General features: G+C 38.0%; 1 protein-coding gene across 1 annotated transcript; it reads right to left on the bottom strand.

Annotated features, from left to right (window-relative positions):
* Positions 1-9,756: 9,756 nt before the first annotated feature.
* Positions 9,757-14,650, bottom strand: kcna1b (potassium voltage-gated channel, shaker-related subfamily, member 1b). Its single transcript, XM_058416581.1, has 2 exons — positions 14,047-14,650; positions 9,757-13,562 (listed from the first exon to the last, which is right to left on the bottom strand). Exon 2 carries the CDS (start codon positions 13,353-13,355, stop codon positions 11,871-11,873), a length of 1,485 nt encoding a protein of 494 aa, XP_058272564.1. The 5' UTR covers positions 13,356-13,562; positions 14,047-14,650; the 3' UTR covers positions 9,757-11,870.
* Positions 14,651-15,001: the final 351 nt, after the last annotated feature.

The following is a 15,001-nucleotide window of genomic DNA, read 5'->3' on the forward strand; positions in this document are numbered from 1 at the left end:
CCCCTCCAGGGTGGATCCCTTCCTACCATCCAGTGCTTCAAAAATAGGCTCTGGATAAACTGCTATATTGACCAGGATAAAGATGGTGCTGAAAATGATTTATTTATTTTTGCATAGCTTATATGCAATAATAAGTACATTTTCTGCAAATGTATGACTCACACCCCCTTGCCCTGACTGCTGGCTTGTGAAAGTCGTGGAAAACATCCTCTCTGGCATGGATCTTTTCTTCGATATCAATGATTTTTCAGTGCAAGTTTCTTTCAGAATACAGATCCTGACTATATTTAGACAGAGAGAGGAGAGAAAGAGCAAAAAGTCCACTTCACAAAGGCTCAAGTTTCATCCAGATCAACTCACTGATTTTCACTCAAACAACACAGCCATGGAGCATTTCTAAGTAATTGAACAGGCCGTGGGCATTATGCAACCAGCCCACGAGTGGGCCGTCAGAGCCAGAAGAGGAGAGGAAAGGAGAGAAGTGGACTGAGGGGGGTGCTGCTAGTAGGCAGGATGGTGGGGGTTAGCAGTGCTTGGGAATGTGTAGGAGGATGGATGTAGAGTGTGAGTGAGCGAGAGAAAAAAAAGACACGAACAAGTGATACAGTAGGTTTTGGGTTAGCAGTCAGTACATATTCCAGTGTTATGATGAAATCTGTTGAAATGTTTTTTTCAGTTGTTGAAATCGTTATAGTGAGCAAATTTGTGAGAAGCAGAAGGAGCAGAGGGATCAGCCATGGAGTGCAGGTACAACCAAATTCAGAGAGATATGCCTCTGTTCTGTTTTATCTTGATTGAAGGTGTCAAGGATCATTAATTTTCTTTCTTCATCTGAAAAACATGGTCTAAAAAAGGAGAACAGTTTGTAAACTGTTGAGCTGCTGCCAAAAGACCGCCCAGTGTGTGAACATATGTTGGCATAAAAGATACCTCTATATTTTTAGTCATGCCTGTGTAGAGCAGCCAAAAGCTCCCCACATCCTGCCATGCTCAGCGTGCAACACTGATGTCCCACAATGCAATGGGTGAGGATCATGGCAGCTCTCAGCTGTGCCTCTGCATGCTGCTGTGTACATCTATATGTGCATGTGTATGTATTTTCCTCCTTGTTCTTTCCTGGCAGACATACATGCTCTATTTTCAATGACTTTCACTCTATTTTTCACTTTCCGCTTTTTGCGGCTGCCTCTCTATGCTTTCTTTTTTATTTTATTTGCATTTTCATTTTTTCTCGCTCACTCTACTCCCACGCTAACCCCACATGCACAGTGCCTGAGGCTCCACTAAACCATCCTTTTCTGGCTCTTCTTAAAACATCTGGATGCATACATGGAAGTTTGCTAACATTTGGACACAAGTAATGATTTTGGCTCAGCAATCCTACATCTGCTTTGACATGACATGTTTATGGTTGTATCATGATATTATCTAACAATTTGGAATTGTTATATTACATTCACTCGAGGTATTTAATTATGATTAATTATGTTTAATCTTTTAATTGGTGTGAGTGTGGTTTAGAAACATGTGATTGTCGAGTTTCAACCAGTCAAACATTCCTCCTTTTTTAAAACAGCTGAGCTGGCAGAATAGCAAAACACTGAAAAATTCAGTGTCATCGTTATGAGAGACCAAACATCACTCTGTATTATTACTGCTGAACATTGCTGTGTTATGCTGTATTATTACTGTTGAATTCTGTTGGCAGTACTCATACTGCACTCCATTAAATTGACCAAATTTGTGAAACTTACTTGAAATTAATGTGATCCTCAATCCTGGCTGCTTCTGGAGGTTGCATAACTGAATCCATTTAGTTATGAAACCATAAAAAGTCGGGTTTGGCTTAAATATCTAAAGACCATTAATGAATTCTCCAGTCTGAAAGTGTTAATTAATTTCATATAACAGCACAGCACTGACAACAGTCCTGTCTGTAAAATAAATGGCAAGTTTATATGAATGCACTTGTTTTCATTTTTATTGTTTCCACAGTAACAGAAAATTAACAGGCAGATGCTCTACATAATCCATGCCTACTAATAAATGGATTAAAAAAAAATTGTCCCAAGTGTCGGCGCACTTTGACAGTTTTCTCACAGAGGATTTTGTGCTTTCCAGTTTCTAAGTAACATGATGAGCTGTGTTTTTTTTCTAACATTAAAAGAGGAAAAAAATAAAAATAAAAAAGCTGGTATGAGAGTGACTGTTGTTGTTGTCATAATTTAAGTGTTACCTAATTATATTTAATGTAATACAACATTGATATTAATTATTATATATATATATATATATATATATATATATATATATATGTTAATTAATGACATGCCTCTTTTTTATCAAATAATTAATATCAATGTTGTATTACATTAAATATATATATATATATATATAAAGCTTCAGGAAAGCAGAATAATCGAATAATCCAGAATAATCTATAATAATGTGCAGCAGTGTGGATTATTTTTTATTTTTATTTTTTTTATTATTTTTGTGTGTTAGACCTGATTTAACACATACTCACAAACTCACATTAAGCCCATAAAGTCTCATCTTATTATTCAGATTATTCAGTAGTTGTTTTAAAGCATATTACTCAGTAACTACAGTGACACTAATAGGAAGATGTGTAATTAAAAGGATGGAAAATTTAAGTCTGGACTGCTAACAGATCTTGGGATTTTAAGCAGTAAATCATGGGTCACACCACTGTTCTCAAGGGACTTATCTGAGATTTTATCAACACCCCAAATCCATCCATGAATAAAACATTGTGACTCGCTTCCCACATGCTCTCTCCTCTTGCTTTTTGGATGCCACACTGTGAAATGGCTCTGTGGGGAAGGAGCTTGAGTCGAATGCTCTTGATACCTAATTTATGAACAGCATTTGAATTCCAACTGATCCAGTTTGATTTGGTTGTAGTCAATGTCCAGACACAGTTGCTTGGGATGTCATCTTGAGATCTAAGGGAAATGTGAGATGTGCACAGTGTGGAATCCATTTGAATTTGATGATTCCATGTTCCATGTAGGTCTTTTCTGTGGTTTTTGTTTACATATATATAAAACTGTATATGCATCACTGATCTGAAATAAAAATAACATGGTCACTACAACCAAGTACTTTCAAATGTCTTATGTAGGTGGTCCAGTTTCTGCTTCATACACTAGGATGGGAAGAAAGACAGCTTTGTGAAATATGAGGTAGGAGTTGGATTGAACCTGGAGGTCATCATTTTCAAAGATTCAGTTTGGAAAGGGCTATACTTGTATAGCTTAGGTGGTTGTAGATTTCATATTTCATAGCCAGTGTTTGCCTGGGGGATATGTAGCCTCCAACGTCTTAAAAGCATGTTCACCTTTAGGTGTGATTATAAATCCTCATATCTGCAAGACTAAAGAACTGTTTTGGTGATGGGTAATAGAGGAACTGGGGTTTTTCCAGGTTCATGGATAGGCCCAGGGATTTGTTTTGTGATGCAGATCTTGCTCAGAAATGTAAGTAATTGTGTTGTCATAAGAATTTCACAAATGGTTTTGGTGTTCTTTCTTTAAACAAGGGCGTCTTAAACTTTTTAGCCAATGTAGCCAATATTCATATATTAGACTCATTAAATAAATATATCCAATAATATTGTGGCAATTTATTTGTGGACTTTTTAGTCAACCCCAGAAGGCCCAACATTATTTATAGGCACGTGTGGATTAAACCATTTCAATTACTTCTGTTGTATTCAGGTAAGTGTCTAATAACAATAGATACTTAATACTAAAGTGTAGCAGCTTTGATAATGGTGGGTGGGTTTGTGATTCCACCACTGAAACAAATTGTTAATGTAAATACTGTAATGTGTTCCTACTAATAGTACTGCTGCTAATAATACATCATTATAACCACTGTTATATGAAAATTTCTAACTATATATCATTAAAATTAGACAATTAGGCAGTTCCTTATGATAAAGTAGTTCTATGCCACCACCACAACCATGCTGCACTGTGGGTATAGTGTTCTTTGGTTGATGTGCATATTTTGCCCAAAACATTTTTGGAATTCTAGAATCAGATCTCATCATATGATTCAGTCACATGTCACATGGTTTTGGGTGATTTTAGATTAGATGTTTAGATGTTTTTTGTAAGAAAGGGTTTCTGTCTAGCAATTCTACCCCATAGCCCAGATATGTGTTGTTAATTTCTTTGGACATGGGATTGATTGTGCATATGTATGTATATACACACTCTAGTTCACCTGATGAAGAGCTATCATACTCAACATTGAGAGATTGCCAGTGGTGATTGTTCTTTTACTGAAGTGGTACTAATTAACATGCAGTGCTTGTGATTTATTAAATTGTAGCGGCTGCAACTATTGACTGTACATTTATCTGAAATTGGTGCGTTTAAAATCCTGCTTTCAAAATGAGAAGCCGAAAACATTGTATGCTTTCATTTCAAGTGGTTAAAGTCATGTTGCTAGGCAACTAGGCAGTATGGACGCTCAAAGGTGGACTCTTGTAGACACTGAGTCTTTCTCATACAAACAATGTAAGGGCATAGTTACACTGAAAAAAAGTCAATGTTTTCCTTAGATACATTGGCATATGACAAAAAAAAAACCCAGACTTAAATAGGGCAATTTAAGTTCAAAAGATATGTCTACACACACACACACACACACACACAATTTCCTTTAAGCATAAAAACCGGATAATTGATAACTTTTTTCAATATAGTATACACTATGTTATGTTTGATCAGCTTGGCATAATTTGTCTTTCTCTCTGCTCATAATTGCCAGCTGGGTCACAATTACATTGGGCCATCATCAGCTGCAACTGTCAACATATGTTCCTATGACTGAGAGACAAGGCAAGAACTGTTTAGTCTCTCTACATATCCAGCCAAATACAATACTAGATGAGCATTCTTGGCCATTACCTGCTTTCTTGATAGACAAAAGAAATTCAGAGCTATCTGCTCTTGATTGCTGTAACACTCAACAATTAAGATCACTACAAGAATGGTGGAGGTTGGCAAAGCCATAGACATTTGCAATATAAGATACATGTCTTGGTACCAGTCTGATAACCAGGCATGTACAATAAAGGTATAGTAGATCACTAAAAGGCTAGTGACCACAAGTTGTTTAAAAATAGCAATTTTCTGTGATGAAATCCTTGACTATACTTGGAGAGAAAAAAAGGCACAAAACAGGCCATTTACAAATAGGTTTCATAAAAATGTATTTATTTCCAAGTAAACAGTGCTCCTGTTTTGAGCCTTAGCCATTTTGGGTATTTGAAAGCAATATGGATGATAAACAGTACTTAAACATACTGATTACACAATGATGATGAAAATATGGAATTATTTACATTTTATATATATTTTAAATTTAGTCACTTAGCAGGCAGTCATATACAGAGATACTTACAAAACCAAGGATTTCATAAGTTCAAAAACAGTACAAAAGACAATCCACAAAATAAATAAATAAATAAATAAATAAAACCCAAAGTAAAAAAAAATGTTAAATTGTAATAAAGGACATTTTTCATAGTTTAGTCAGTAAAATGTACTTCCGTAATTGAACATATTTATGAACAGCTTGGTGGTGAGGGTCAGTTCTTTAGTGACCAAACAGATGTACTGAGAAAGAGAGATACAGAGGGCCTCGACCAACACTCCTTAGCTTTATGTGAACAATTTAGTTTGTGTGGCTGAAGACTGCACTACAAAAATTTTTTACGGTTGTTGTGACAGAGCTATTCAAATACCAGGTCCTACTTAATCACCTAGGCTCAACAGGGCAAAGTTGGCTATGCATACCATGGCAGTCCTACCTGATACTTGCCCTCCAGGTGCTAGTTTCAGTCAGTTAAAGCCTCTTGGTTTATGTGGGACTTGTAGAGATAACATGTCTGAGCAGAGGGCATGGTTTTTTCTCTATGTTTCCTTGCTCTAGGTATAACTATGAATTGCTTAAAGGAGGCAACTAAGCAGGCAAGGCAATTCATCGTTCTCTGAGAAATGAAAAACATCTTCCTCAAAGACAGGGCTCCAGCTCAGGAGTAATACCCCCAAGAAGGGAAGTGTAATCTGCAACAATAAAGTACAACCACTGGCAATGTGTGAGACCATTACCAAGTTGGTAAAATAGATCAAATCCTACACTGGCTTTTAAATGGTCACAGCAGACAACACAGTGCAATAGAATCTTGCTAAAAGTTATTTACTATCCAATAAAAGTAAAGGCTATCTGAGATAGTTAATAAGTTTGACCTATAAAGGACTCCAGAGTACTTGCAACTGCATACAGTCTGACAAGATCATATCCACCATGGTGCAAGTGTATCCTTATCCATTTAAAGGAAAGGTCAGTATTACTGGAAGTTTTACAGCTTTGTTTTGATGCCAATAAGGATGACATGCTGTCAAAACTGAGGAATGTAGGAAGGAAACCTTTAAAAGATCCGGAGAGGGCCAAGGCCTACAATACACAGATAGAAAAGTTGGTCTGGGTAGGATTAGTGATCTAGTGATCTTAATATGATCTTATGTTACTTATTCCGGACAAGATATAGTACATGTGTCAGTATGGTCATCCACAATGCAATGAACCAGCTAGTGGTTAGTATTTGGGAACTTGAATGAATAGCTTTTGCTAGGGCCAACACTAGGGTCCTCATGACGACAGGTCAATCTATTTCACCTTTCTTTAACATACAGTTACAGTCAGTGCAGACACTTAGATCATGTGGTGCATGAATTGCAGGAGCTGCCCTTCACCACAAATGAGAGTTTCTGGTGTTCTACATTTATTCTGTAGCACTATGCCATTGATCAGCCAGAGTATAAGGTTTGATATATAGTGGACAGACATTTCTCCAATGACAACTGGCTGCAGGTCCTTCCATAGAAGACAGAAACCTGGTTGACAAATTAAGCTGTCATGAGCTGTATCTGAGCGTTCCCACTAAGGTAGCAGTGAACCTGGGGCCATCATCCACCTACATGAGGTGATTGGGTTAGATAATATTGCCATGCACAAAATGTAACAGACTCCTGAATCAATGCTGGGGCTAAGTTGGCACTTTGAAGCACATCCAGTCAGTGTTCCAACCATAAGGATTATTTACAAGGTCTTTCAGAGCTGCTATGTCCCACTTATATTTATCCTACACACCTTACATCTCCACCAAATGCAGACAGTGGGATGAACTACTAGTTCTTGAAATCCTGTTACAGAAGAGGAAGTAGTTGGGAGAAAATCTTGAGAGTCACTCTTCAACCTCATAACCATCCCTGGGATTGTAACCCTTTATTGCTTGCCAGAAGATACACATGCTCTGTGCTGCATAAGACTTAGCTTATGGCTTAGTGGCTTACCAGTGAACTTCTGGCAGCAAAGGTGTATCTTTCATAACACCCACTTTAGAGTTCACTCATGGATCTATTTTGGGTTCATTTTAAATTGCCCAGATTGTGATTCCACACCGTGAGAAATATGGTCAAATCGAAAGGAATGGACACAAGAGTTGACTGGTGTCTACTGAAATGTCTTATAACTTCTAAAGACATAAACGTTTTTATAATAATAATGTTTACATTTTCATAAGTTTATCTTCTGTTCCAAGTTCTCCAAGTGTTTAGAGGTTGCACTAGCAAAAGGCTGAAAAGGTCAATCCAGACGTCTCCATCCCCAGCCACACATTCTTGCTCCTCTTGGATCTCTCTATTCCTCTATTCATCTATTCAGCACGATTTGCCTGACCTACAGGAAGCCAACTAGGGAGCTTCCTTGTAAGGTACCCAATTTACCTCATCTGGCTCCTCTCACTTTGGAAGTGGCTATACCATGAGACTCTGAACCTTTAAGCTTCTCACATTTTGTATGCTTAGTAATGAGTAATAAATTTGTTCATGTCTGGCTCCAAATGGAATCCCTCAGTCTTGATCAAATTCAACATTTTCCCATAATCCTTTTCAGGAAAGAAAAACAATAGAGATCATATTTATTGGCATTTATATTTATTGATATAGATGTGCAATAGGATGGACATGGGAGGAACATCCTTGCATAGACCATAGACTATGCCTTCACCAGCATCATATGATGAACAGAATATGTGTGTGTGTATGTGTGTGTGTGTGTGTGTGTGTGTGTGTGTGAGTGTGTGTGTGTGTGTGTGCGTGCGCGTGTATGTGTGTGTAACTGAACACACAGCTATGTATGGGAAAGAAATTTGTGCATGTACTTACAAAGATGTGATGATTATATAATAATAATAATAATAATAATAATAATAATAATAATAATAATAATAATTTGGCATTAAATTGAAAAAAAAAACATGTGGGTGTTGATTCAGCTTGATTTTCATCATTTTAATTATTTGAATCATGCAGTTCTTATTTTTTTTTTCATGCAGACTATAATTAAGCAGTTAAATGAACACAAAAGCTCACCACATTAACCATTTTTAAACATAAACAGAGACATGGGTTGAATATTAAAGAATATGTCATAATGAATTTCAACTTAGCAATTCAATACATTTGAATACTTTTAGACCAAATGCCACTTTGTGGTACTCTGCTTTACATGGCTCTTAGCATCTCAGAGTAAGGGTCAGATGACGTTTGTGCAACATTTCTAAAAATGGAAGGGAATTTATATATTCTATGTAAAGGCAACAGAATGTATGAACATCTTTTGTCATTAGCTATCATGTTGAGTAGAGATACCCAAGAATCCCTCTGCACTAAAGCTTACATAATAATTATTAAAGCTGATGTAGAAAAAAAAAAAACTACTAAAAATCTAACCCAGCTGGGTAATAATACAGATGAGGAAGAATGAAAAAAGGTGAGCACAGTTTTCCTCTTGCAATGATTAAATAATCAATACATATTTTTAAAATATTCAAGTAGTTTTTCTATATCAAAATTATTTTAAGTTGTACCACATTTATGACTCATTTTTTGGAAGTCTTCTTGATTTTCAATTCTATTTGCCCCATGCATTTTCTTTCATTGCAGTTTAATTACAAAAATGAGAAATATTTCTTGAAATGATAAATGCTTTTGTCATGCTTTCCACCTTTCCTGTGTGATACATAGTATAATGCTCAGATTTGTATGCAATTAGTTATATACTCATATTTTGAACAATGCAATACGTTGAATCATTATCAAATGCTTTAAAACATAAGGGCAGTTCAATTTTCGGTCATGCTCTTCATCCAAACTGAAGAGTTAAAATAGAACTATGCTTGGTCCTTGTGTTTGTCTCTAATGGCTTATTAAGTCAGTTCCTTCCTACAGCTTTGGCCTCATTATCGAAGTTATATGTTGTTATTATTATTATTATTATTATTATTATTATTATATAGAAATATATAGGAACAGTACTTGGCTTATTAAACACTTGTGCTATCCTGGGATGAAAGCATACTGCTGCTACATTGTTTCCCTTCATTTATAAGATCTATTTATACACTTCCAGGCGACAAAGTGCTGCAGCTTTTTCTAGCAGTAACAGCCTAACTCCTTTCTAACTTGGCTCCTCTCTCTGAGAAGATTCGTGAACTGCTTTTCCCGAACACACTTTCATTAGACATGCAGCCCAGCATATCATACAGTATAATCTGTACTGTGTAGCATTATTTGTCTGGTTTACAAAGTATTTGTTGCTGTTCCCTGTAATTACCAGTTGTCTCTATATGGTTAAATATATTGTTTTCTCTGTGCAGTAGGTTGCTGTATTTCCTGGCAGTGTTAAAAATCTGCTAAAAATAACACAATTGCTTGCAAAACGGAATACATATGGTCCTTCAGATTATATTTAGATAACTGATCACTTATTTTAACAGTGTCACACATCTTTACACTGTTTTGGAATAGACTAGCAGATAAAGGTTCTTTTAATAGCTGTTTGAAAAGGCAGTGGTAGAATGCCTAGCAGGATGTTAAGCTTCTGGGATTTTAGTCCATACATGACCACACTGAGGTAGACGAACACTTAAAAATAAATAAATAAATAAATAAATAAATAAATAAATAAATAAATAAATAAAAGATATGAATGGACAGACATCAAAAAGATGTAAAATATATATTTCTAACTCATCTCTACACAACATTGACTGTTTCTCAGAGTAACTCATCGACCAGGTTTTATGTACAAGGTTTGACAGGGCAGAAATTAAGATATCCCACTGGTTTTCTGAGGTCTAACTGTTTCCTTGTACAACTTCTCAAACAGATTTGATTTTAGCAATCATCAAATCATGACGTTCTGCCCACACTGAGGCCATGTGATGAACCTTTGTTCATTCTGAAATTTGTCATGCACTCAGAAACACCAAACTTTGTTTTCCTGTGCATATTGTGACTATTATTGTACAAATCATAATCAGATTGGTCCTTGACATTGCATCATACAGTTAAAAGGAGTTGCACAGTAAAACTGATGTTGTTATTGTACATGGAGGCACTTTTTAGAATTCTGTCAGTAAAGGGGTTAAAGGCACTATATGCAACATATACTGAGTAATATATGTATATCTTCAAACAGCATAGATGTCAAAGCAGATACACTAAATATTGTATGTGTAAAGTTGACTGGTTAATATTTTGTAAAATTTAATTGTGTTGCAAGCAGTAAAGGGTAGTTAATGAGAGCTGTGCAGTGGCTTTTCAGAAGTTCGCTGATTCTTATTAGGTTGGTAAGACAAGCATGAATGCATTTGTTTGACTCTTTAAAGCATTGCATTGACAGGTGTAGGTATAGCCTAATGAATCAGCCCATATAAAAACCGTTCAGCTCACTGACCATCAGATACCCTGGAATCCTACGAAGACCTAATGAACAAACAATTTCTGTTAATTGCCAGTTCTATAATCTGTATGATTTCACCTCCATGTCCCATTAACTGCAGATGTAATACTGTTTAGAGTGTAATGGCATGGTTAATAAATGCCATTACAATATACTTCTATATTATTTCAAAATATATTGTTGAAATTAGTATGGATCCCAGTATTAATCTACAAGTACATACAAAAAGATCCATTATGATCTTTTAATAATGGTGCCATGCTGTAATTATACCAAGATACATAGTACCTGAGTTGAGTAGGCCTCAAAGCTTCACTGCTCCTTCACTAACCTTACGATTAAACATTCATTTCTCAAACCATACCAGGAACAAAACATAATAAGCACTGCATTTTGCGAAACCAAAGTCTGAAATCTGAGGGCAATATGTAAATGAATAGAAAAAATATTGAGGTAATGATTTGAGCATGCCATGATCGATAACCAAAGAATATTTCAACATGCTTATACACTTCCAAAAGCCATGTTCTTTTCTTCACATGGAATAGGATCTCATAGGAATAAGAGTTTTAGCATCTGATGGAGAAATATCAGCACTGGCTAGAAGCCATGATTTTCCATTAAGAATGAGGTGCATTTTTCTGTGAACCTCAAGATCAACAGCACCTATCCCCCCAAAAATGAGACAACACATCAGAATCTGCATAATGCTCTAGGAACTCAATTCCAGATGCCGTGGACAGTCTGTTATTGTAATAATCCATGTCTAGTTATTTTCCTGATGATCACACTGTCAGGTGGACTGAGTTCCTATTTGGACCTGCATTTTTATCTCCTTTTTATCCACAATATCTTTATTTTCTGCAAGCATTTTGAAATTCAGTGGCATATGAATGTATTCCTTGTCTTGGTAAAGCAAATGCAATGCAATAATGCATTGACCTAGGCCTATAGAAAGCATTCCCGTATTATTAATACGTCATGTTTGTTGTTTCTTGAAAATAAAAGTGGAACAAGAATTACACATCTGTCAGAAGCTTGCCCTTATTCACACAGTTCTGGTTTGAGAGAGTGCAGTTCCCAGTTCTCAGGTTTGCCTCCCTAAAATTATCAATGCTGTTATTCATATCATCGTCTGTCTCCACGTATTCTGACTTGCTTATGATAGATGAGCTGCGTCGACTGGAGTTGGAGTCGGATGCAATGTTGGGATTACTCACATTGAGGAGCTGTGCCTGCTCCTCTCCTTCTGTTTCTCTGTGGTAAAAATAGTTAAAGTTGGACACAATCACTGGGACGGGAAGTGCAATAGTGAGCACACCAGCAATGGCGCAAAGGGAACCCACAATCTTGCCTCCGATGGTCACAGGGTACATATCACCATAGCCCACGGTAGTCATTGACACCACAGCCCACCAGAATGCATCCGGAATACTGGTGAAAAAGGATTCCTTCTCTTCAGCCTCTGCGAAATACACTGCGCTAGAGAACAAGATGACGCCGATGAAAAGGAAAAAGATTAAGAGGCCCAGCTCTCTCATGCTGGCCTTCAGCGTCTGCCCCAATATCTGCAGTCCTTTAGAATGCCTGGACAGTTTGAAGATCCTGAACACCCGGACAAGACGAATTACCCTGAGGATTGCCAGAGATGTGGCCTGTTCACCCGATACCTTTACTTCCTTCCCCTCTTCATCTTCAGCAAGCTCTGTGCCAAGTGTGATGAAATACGGGATGATTGCCACTACATCTATCGTGTTCATCATGTTTTTAAAGTACGCTGCCTTGCTTGGGCAAGCGAAAAAACGAACAATCAGTTCAAATGAGAACCAAATGATGCAAAGGGTTTCCACAATAAAGAAGGGGTCTGTGAAAATGTTTGGCTTGTAGTAGAAAGTGCTGTTCCCAATAGTTTGCAAATGCCCCTGTGGATCCTCTTTGAGTTCTGGTAAGGTCTCCAGACAAAATATGACTATAGAAATCAGAATGACCATTACTGACACAATTGCAATGCCACGTGCAGGGCCAGAGCTTTCTGGATGTTCGAACAGGAGCCACACCTGTCTCTGAAATTCATTTTCTGGCAGTGGACGCTCCTCTTCACGAATGAAGCCCTCATCCTCACGGAATTTTTCCATGGCCTCTACTCCAAGCTCGTAAAATTTGATCTCTTCAGAGAACATGTCTAAAGGGACATTGACAGGTCTTCTCAACCTCCCACCTGACTGGTAGTAGTAGAGGATGGCATCAAAGCTTGGCCGGTTCCTGTCAAAGAAGTATTCGTTCCTTAAAGGGTCAAAATAGCGCATCCGCTTTTTGGGATTGCCCAGCAGTGTGTCAGGGAACTGGGCAAGTGTTTTGAGTTGAGTCTCAAAGCGCAGACCTGAGATGTTGATGACAACGCGCTCGCAGCACTCGTGGTCCTCATGGTCATGCGGGTACGGATCATGTGGATGCCCTGGCAGGGTCGAGGTCTCATCCATGTTATCTCCTGCCACCACAGTCATTTCTGCAGCTTAGGCTCACAGTACCAGAAAAAATATTGAAGCTAGATGAGCAGACATCCAGCTCCTGTATTGTTGCTGCTCTCCACTGTTTACACTGGCTATGACACAAGCCCCATTAGAAGAGAAAGCTCATATGGTTCCTTTTTACTACCAATTCGACTGCTCCCAGTTCCAGTAGACCACTGCATCATCTTCTTTCACTCACCACTCAACCGGAGAAAAACGAGACAGACAGATGGGGAGAAAGGATGGTAATTAGATATCAGAAGATATCACAGCAGAAAAAGCCTGCAGTAGGTTTGCCTGGTCAGCAAATTGTTCCTTCCTGTCTAAGACAGATAATGCTTGATAAAGTAATCTCTTGGATGGTGTGCAATCAGGAGGAGCGTCATTTATGCATCAGTATTTATGTGTCAGCATTCAAGTTTAAGGCTCCTGTCCACCTTTTAAGTGCAAAATTAGTAGTGTATTGCACCTTGCACTACAATACGTCCTAGTTATTATGTTACAAAAGCAAAATCTCTAATATTGAGTTTAGAGAATACATAGCATGTGACAGTGTTGCAGTGATTATATAAACGCTGTAGGTGTTAATGCAGCACTGGAAAATTTACAAGCAGGTTTTGTGACGTACTGATCACTGCAGTGTGGTCCTAACAAACAGTACATAGTGAAGTGTTTTTGCGCTTACCTTTGGCGAGGTTTTCAGGGCTTCCTCGGTACCGGGTCACTCCATCAGTGCGTGTGTGTGTGTGTGTATATATGTATGTGTGTGTGCTGTCGGTGCTCCAACTTTGCTCTGGCCCCCCTTGGTTTTTTTCAATATGAATATCGCATTACAGCAGTACGCGCAGCACTATGCGCTTTCTTGAAATATTAATCGGCTTCTTTGTCTTCGTTAACATCCAGAGGTGCTTCCCATGTTCCGTTTCAGACGCAATCCGAGTATGCAGTAACAAGCAAGTGAAGTCTTTAAGACGGGGTGTTGAAGTCATGCCGAAGGAACCGGATGGGTGCAAGATGAAAACGCGTGAAAAAAAGAATGATACCGATGACAACGTGTGGAGTGCATCTTCTCCAGCGAGGCGCAGCTTCAACAGCTTTTCCTCTCTTTGGTGCAAATCAAAAAGACACGAACGTCCCGAGATGCACAGACACTCTCTCTCTCTCTCTCTCTCTCTCTCACACACACACACACACATACGCACACACTCCCTCTCTAACTCACGTACGCCGGCAGGCTGAAGAGAAAAGGAGAAAGGGAGGGTGGGAGGAATGAATATTTGCAAGCGAAAAGAAGTCCATGATGATGTTAAAGCACATTGCAGGTTTTCATACACACACTCAGCGTGGTGAGGAAGAGAGAGAGAGAGAGAGAGAGAGAGAGAGAGAGAGAGGAGGGGGTTCCGACGCAATGCAGACACACTGTACTAACACAAGTGCTTTCCACGCCACAAACCCACAAATACTTGAGCAAGCGATGGCTTCCCTCCTCCGCGTTAAAGGCCAGTTGCTGTTTTTTACAGTAAATGTGCATCATTCTCTGGACATATGTGTGTAACGCAAGCACGGTGTAATCGGATCGTGTATTAACGCATGCTCAAAATACAGAATTTTGCTGTCGACGCATGTGAAAAAAAGTTTTT

Source organism: Hemibagrus wyckioides, linkage group LG19 (assembly GCF_019097595.1).
Source record: "Hemibagrus wyckioides isolate EC202008001 linkage group LG19, SWU_Hwy_1.0, whole genome shotgun sequence".
Taxonomy (NCBI): Eukaryota; Metazoa; Chordata; class Actinopteri; order Siluriformes; family Bagridae; genus Hemibagrus; species Hemibagrus wyckioides.

What these genes read in the sequence shown, in the direction of transcription:
- kcna1b (XM_058416581.1), bottom strand. Translation starts at nt 13,355, where the DNA reads ATGACTGTGGTGGCAGGAGATAACATGGATGAGACCTCGACCCTGCCA.